Source organism: Morone saxatilis, unplaced genomic scaffold, assembly GCF_004916995.1.
Source record: "Morone saxatilis isolate NCDOM2014 unplaced genomic scaffold, NCSU_SB_2.0 Contig3, whole genome shotgun sequence".
Classification (NCBI taxonomy): Eukaryota; Metazoa; Chordata; class Actinopteri; family Moronidae; genus Morone; species Morone saxatilis.
The window spans coordinates 2,849,612-2,857,172 of NW_023339873.1; the positions used below are offsets into that span (position 1 = coordinate 2,849,612).

Consider the following 7,561-nt stretch of genomic DNA (forward strand, 5'->3'; position numbering starts at 1 on the left):
CAAGTGCTCACCCCATTAAAGTCCCAGGCTGCATTGTGCACTGAGATGCTGAGAGATACAGGTGACAGAAAACAGGACGCTCTCCAGAAACCGAGGCAGCGAGACAAAGCACACACACAAAAAAAAAAAGCACAAATAACCTTCCATCTGTCCTTGAGTTTTAAATAATAACACCAGTGTATTATTATTCCCTGGACCTCTAAAAGACCTGAACACAGCCTGGAGGTCTGACAGAATAATGCTTCTCGATATTAAGAGCATCATTTCACTTCCTTGATTTAATAGTAAAGTAAACATTTCCTCATTTCCTCCTGCTCTTGATAATGTGAGTATGAAACTTTACTTCCATATCCCCGGTTCTCCAAGGAACATGAACGCTATGAAAGAGAACAGAGGACTTCTCGTTATTGCAAGCAGTAGTGTGTGAGCTTCACAATAGACCCTTTTTATAGCAGCCATTCTGACAGGACATTGTAGGTTTAACACGCGTGTTACCAATGATACTAATTAAGGTTCTGTTCCATTCAGGTTAAACACAGGCAGGGGGCTGCTAATGTGCATGTTCTGATACACTGCATGGAGCGAACTTTCATTAGAATCCTCCTTAACACATGTATTTACCCTACTATTTTATGTAAAAATGCTGCTGTAAAAAATGTCTATTGATTTGTTTGGTTCTTTTTTTGTGTGTGTGTACAATTTATTTTATGTTATTAGTTGAAAAATGACACCAGTAGATAAAACTGTAAACTTTGGCAACATACTGTATTTGTACTCACAACTCTCTTATATGTCATCTTAGTGAAAATGGCATTTTCTGAATGCATTAAAGTCACAGAAAGTAGCCTGATTCTGCATTTTCATAATAGACAGAGGTGTTGTAGTATCTTAAGCTTTTTATAAACCAGTGAGTGCATGTGAGAGCCTGAACCGGTACATTATCTGTTTTGCAAGACTTTCTATCTGTTATGTATCAACACTGATTTGGTTTCAGATTTGTCTTGCAAGCCCACATTGACTTACAAGACACATTCATACGCCGTGATGCAATTTGAGCTGCGGAGTGTTTGTAATGCACAAACTCAGTTCTCTCAAACCACAGAGCAGACAGACTGCGTCTTCCTCTGAATCCTCCTCACTCCGATTTATTATTCCATCAGCAGCTCCTAACAGTCTTTCTGGCTGAAAAGAAACTGCTTCCCTACTTCACTGCAGCATATCAAAACCCAGAGATTTATGTATTAGTTCCAGACAACAAACACACTACTGAAAGCATAAATAAAGTTTACTATATTTCTGCTAAAGCATCCATTTAATTTAGTTGTCATCGGTTCTTTTCTCATCCTCTTTTGAAGCCCGGCTCATATCATACTGAATTGGCAGAAACTACAGATGCATGTAAAAAGCTATAATACTATATATACACTATAATAATAGTGAAATGTACAGTATCAAGTTACATTGTGTGGTCTTAATGTACATCCTGGTTCATAGTAGATATGCATTTCTCCTCCCCTCCACATACCTCATGCAGAGCCAGTGAGTGGCCATATCGTGGTGTGACAGTGTTAACGGAGGGGTCGAGGGTCAGCCAGCTCTTGCCACTAAGGTTATACCTACAGAAAGAGAACAGAAAGGTGCAATGACCACAATAGAAAAGATTGAACAAACGTGTAGGAGTATGTCCTAGTCTCGTCTGTTCAATAATTTTTACATGCATTTTGAAAAACTGTTGAGTCAAGATTTCCATGATCACTTCAGTGTGACGAGACAAAGTAACCCCAGTTCAACCAGACAAAGACAGAGCAGAGCTAGGCTTATCTTCTTCAAGCTGCTAACTATCTCCATGCCAGACCGTAAACCAAAGTGCAATACCAAAGACTGTAAAAAAAAAAAAAACACAGTGGTGTCAGTATTCAACATGTTCCTCAATTAAAGTTCCAACGTCTAATGACCTCTAGCATTTTAACCCTAAACCTACCAACTACCTATCAAAAAGAAAAGGGAAATGCTACTCATGTGCTTTCATTGTGTTCAACTTTAGGTTGTATGGTTTAGTTTCATAAACTGTAGGAAAGCATTGTTCTTTAAGTATCTGAACCATTGCAACTGCATCAGGAACAAACTAAACACTTAAATTGAGAAGGACGATTACGCTATTGTCAAATCCAACTATGTCAAGGTGACAAACACGAAGAAGTTGTGTACAGTTAACAGAATGCTCTTATAAGATACCCTGAGCAGAAATAAAAAGGGCCTTGTCCTGACTGAAACCCATAAAGTCCAAATATGAGCCAAGGGAATAAGTGCGACCTTCCTGGGTGGAGTTCAGGGTGAGAAACATCAGCATATCCTATAATTGTATGGTTTTAATTACATCCTTCAGTCTGTGCCCGACACAGAGCTGTCTGTGCAGAGCTGTGTTCTTTTCTTGCTGATTTTCAACAGACAGGAAGTCTTGTGGCTTCTTCCTATCAGCACTGACAGCCAAGTATTACTTTAGCACTCGGAATAACAGGCATGTAAGTTAAAAATATTTAAATTTTTGCAACAGAGACACTGTGTTTCAAAAGCACATTCCCTACAGTCGCATAGCAACAGCAGGACTCCTGTCTCGCAGCTCTCTTGGATGAGAGCAGCAGCCAAAAGCCTGAAATCCGAGTTCACAGGGGAGAGTACTTACGCTTTGACCATATGATAGTCGGAGGCGTTGAAGACATAGCCTCCAATGACCCACATGATGCCCTGGTCCACCGTGGCCTTGTGGGAAGCCCTGGCCAGCCCGGCCTCGGTGTACTCCTCCCGGCTCCAGAAGGAGGAGTTGGCAGGCATGGATATGGCGCAGTCTGGACCTGAGGAGGGAAGGAAACCACAGAGTCAGGGCTTGATGATGCAGGAAGCTCAGTTAATTCTGCGTATCATAAACACAGAAAACAAGCCACAGTCTTTTAAGGGGGAACATAAAACCAGATCGCCTTAAGAGAGGCAAAAAATACCAACAAAATGAATCAGCATAAAAACAAGAAAAACTTTCTAGCTTGTTTGAAAGTTGCTGCTTTAGCTTTAGTGAATTAAACGCTCACAGGTTTCATTAGTTCACTTTAATGTCCTGCAGTTAGGCAGAGTGTACATGAGAGGGGCCATCTGCTTTCCATGAATTGACTGTGTAGGTGAAAAAAAAGAAAGGTGAAAAAAAAGAACCATTATTGATTTTATATTTAGAAAGGGGCAGAGAGGTTAAAGAAGCATTTAAAGCCTTTAGATAAGTGAGACTGATTATGCAGATGTGGAGTAATTTAGCATTAGAAAGTATGCAAGGCAAGGCTGTCAGTTATGTTGATATCAAAAATGATGCATTACAGAAGTTGATATTCGGAGAGATTCAACTTTTTGAACATTCAAGCATAAACCAATAACTAATGTTTTTACGGATATGAGTGGAATGATGCTTTTTTAAATACAGATGGCCCGGGCCAGAGCTGCCTTCCCCTGTTACTGGACAAGAACAATAACGACAGTATAAACCGGAATCACTTCAGAATGAGGGGAAAAGATTTTTTTGGCAAACGGCAGCCAAGTCAGAAATAGAAAGATTGGCCTCGTCCTGACGATCTTTGGAATCAGGCTGTGGTGCGGTTTGGGGGCAGTTTGTTGATCTTGTTCATCTACAGTCTGTCCATCCTACCTGATGAAAGACGCAGATAAAAACCTGACTGGAATACAACATTTAACCAACTGATTAGTGCTATCACTCCATCTTCTAGCAGAAACAGGATATTAACCACTGGCGGAGTTCCTTATTGATTGTTATCCAAACAATGCAGGAGCAATCACGTGACAGGAAAGGAAGTGTTGTGATTGCAAACAATCAAGGTCAATTTACATTCTCCTTTTTGTTTTGTTCAGTGGCAGAAAAAAAATAATTCCCAGTGGCTAATATCCCTCAACCCAACTCCAGTATCGCTAAGCAAACAAATTACCTTTGCACCTTGGTGGCATTTCCATAAATAACACAAATGCGGCCTGAGCCTCCCTTAAAAGACGCAATTTGTTGAAGGCTATGCATCTGTGAAAGAGAGATTAAATGCAAGGCTGGCTTGACTAAACAGGCATCTGTCTCTTCTTTTTCACTGGTTGGTGTTGAAAATGAGTTCATTTGGAAGCTGGCAGCACAGAGTACACTAAGTGTGCTATTCCTCGGCTAACACACCATGACAGGGTAATAAAGGCTAAAGAAAATGCCAGTCTGTTTCTCAACTCCCTCAGCTTTGGTAATTAGATCGTGAGCACACTGAGCTGCTGATATAACTGCAGTTAAATTAAGCCGTTGTCTCTGCTTGTGCACACTGGCGCAGTGGAGCCGTTTAAGAACTAATAGAGCGGTTAAAACGCCCATATGGTTGGATTCAAAAAGGATACAGTGGTGTCAGGTCATCACCAAATAAAAGGAGATGAATATTCATGACTCAACCAAAAATATGTGGAAGCTGATCCTGCAAAGAGTTCATTTGAAGTCCATCAGGTTACAGCAGATGGATGTTGTGGGGGCAGCGGCAGCCTCAATAATAGTGGTGGAGGCTTAAAGCTGAAGAGGCACTGGGTTGAATCACCAGATAAACAGGCAAAATCTGGATGGATAAAGTCAGCAACGCTCTTTACTAAACCTCCAACTGCTTCATTGGAGCTGCTTAGTGCTCAGCTCCACTGGGTGTTTACTGGGAAAGTTAGTTTTTACTCCTGGGTGTGCTTACAAAGAAAATAGCTGGAAAGTTCCGATAACTCCGTATTTTTAAAATAAAATTAAATAATTGGGTCAAAGTATAGTATCCATGATGGAAAAGGTGAGTGTTTTTTTATTCCATAAAAATGTAGAAAACAACATAGTACACTGACCTCAACTTACAAGTTTTATAGAGTCGGCAGGTTTTCTTTGTGGCTTGTACACTGAGGTATGGTTTCACATAGAAGCATTAACCCTAGCCAACTGATACCTCTATAAAATACTGAATTCTTAGCCTAGGATTAGCCTTAACCCCTGTATAGAAACCATCCCTCACTACTGAATGGTGGGATTGAGTCATCAGGCAGCAGGAGGCCAAGTCAAATAATCCTCACTCCTATTAAAACCTTAAACCTTTTTCTGTCTTTCAATTATATGTTTTCTACCTAATTATATGAACACAGTACTTTCAGACGGTCTAAGCAGGTGGTACATTGGGCACTTAATCAGATTAAATGACTACCTCAGTTATACATTAGCCCGAAAAGCACAATGAATTTACATTTCATTCTTTCTACATGAATCACTGAACAAGTGGCAAATGTGGGCAGCGATGCAGAGATCTGGAACCAGGCTAGTTATATATGGTGTGTACTCTTTCACTGAAAGTAGGAAGGAGGAACACTGTATTTACATGACTGTCCTGTATTAATAATTGTGGTTGTTAAAGGTGATTGTTGGCAACTAGATTTGGGATTTACCCACCCCTAGGACCAGAGCCACTGTTCATACTGTACTGAGAATGTAGACAGAGTGAGAAGCTTTTTTTAAAGTGGCTGAGGAGGGTTTGGCATGTGCGGGCCTGCCTGAAGCCAACCTGATGACATTGTGATTATTCAAACCAGTGCAGTGCGTGAGAAAATGAGATCAGTGGCAGCGGAAGCGATGCGGTTGCAGTGCCAGCCCACCTTGCCATCCGGTCTTGCAGATGCAGGTCTTGTCCTGGCAGTGCCCTCTTTCAGGGTAGCCACAGTCAGCCAGGCAGTAGGGGACGTCACAGGCTTCCCCTTTCCAGTTGGCTTCGCACTGGCAGTACGCTGAACCGGTGGAGTTCCCCACACGACACTCGCCGCGGCCAGAGCAGTTGTTGGGACATGTATTCAGCCTGGGAGGAAAGAGAAGGAAGCAGAGGGAGACCAGGATTCATAGACTGCCTGAAATATAGACTCTGAATAAAACATCCGAAACGCATTTCAGTGATTGAGTTACATCTGTTTTTGTGCAAGCGGAGCCTCAGCTGTCTCCAGGCTTAAAAATAAAATATCCAACATTCCCCTTCAGACAGTATAAAAGGTGTTGTTACTGGCATCTTCCTCCCTCATCAGTTGGTCAAGCGCCTGCCTCAACACTTGTCACTCATCTCAGAGGGCCGCCTGCACAGTAACAGCATCGAGCTAGAGGCTGTCATACATAAAGTCACATCAGGCACCGAAGAGCAGACTGTAAACAGAACCAATCTGCAGGAAAACAGCACTACTGGAGCTCTGCTAGTCTCTCAACAGGTATTTTATGTTGTATATTTAGCTTTTCTGTTCATCCAACTGATATATTTTTGTGGCAACAATCAAAACTCCTATTCTTGGAGTCATACCTCCGTCAAATCCAATATATAAACGTCATACACATACTGTTAGAATCAGAGCGTCATACTCTTTCCAGCAACAGTATAACTCATGACTGTTGAGAAATCATTAAAAAAAAAGACTTATGATTGCCTCACAACATTAACATTTTTGACTTCCTCTTCGGTTTCAACAGTTTTTTAGGCATCAGTACAAACAGGAACCCGTTGTAGCTTTCAGAAAGAACCATTCTCTTCTCTGAAGTTTAACTGGCAGTAGCTTTTCCGAAGCTTGTTGGCACACACATTGCTCCTTTCCTGTTAGTACAAAAGGGAAAATGACATTGATTTCTTGTTCAATACTAAATGCAAAAAAGGCATACCATTACAAGCAGTCTATACAGTATACACTGCGCATGTAGTGTGGAATTGGGACACAGCAACTGGCTCCATGGCAACATCATACTGCCCGTTTGTTACGGTCAGCTAATACATGATGAGAACTGTTGCGCCAAATGTCCAAAAGTAATTATGACCAATTAAAATCAGGGAGAAAAACACCATCAGCACAGCACCAGGCCATAGAATATCCCATCAACGTGGTTCTTGTATAGAACACAGACATCCATTGTGGGTTGAAATCACAGGGACATGGACGCAAAATCATACCATTCATACCTCCCTCATCCGGAGAATAACTACATATGAATGTATAACAGTGACTATGCCATAGGTCTGCAAATAAAGGGAGTGAAAACTACAGTCTCATATTTAACATTAATTTCCACTGTTTAGGGCTGCACAATTAATCGAAATATTATCAAATTTGCAATATGGCCAAGTGCAATATGCAAATTGCAAGAGCTGTAATGTTTTGATAACAGGTCAAATGTCTGAAAAACAGCCTTATAATGAAGTACTGTAGTGTTGAAAAGGTGCCCCAGCCTACAAATCTTGTTCTACAGGTGTAAGAAAACATGTTTGTTTGGTACAAGAATTTGATTGATTGATTCTAATGTTTTGTGATGCAAAAATTATCATATGGCAATCGCAATATCTGTCAAAATAATCACTGTACGATATTTTTTCCATATTTTTATTAAAGGAAAAGGGATTTGTCTGTATTTTCCTTTTTATTTATTTATTTTTTTAAGTTATTTTTTTCGCCTTTTCATGCCTTTATTAGATAGAGACAGCAGAAGATAGACAGGAAAGGGGGG

General features: G+C 40.7%; 1 protein-coding gene across 1 annotated transcript in view; it reads right to left on the reverse strand.

The window, feature by feature from the left end:
* atrn (attractin) overlaps positions 1–7,561 on the reverse strand; it is a gene marked incomplete in the record, with an annotated part of 121,514 nt that overhangs the window by 96,413 nt on the left and 17,540 nt on the right. The window contains 3 exon segments of the mRNA XM_035674150.1: positions 1,526–1,616; positions 2,684–2,852; positions 5,689–5,885. Coding sequence (XP_035530043.1) covers positions 1,526–1,616; positions 2,684–2,852; positions 5,689–5,885 — 457 coding nt within the window.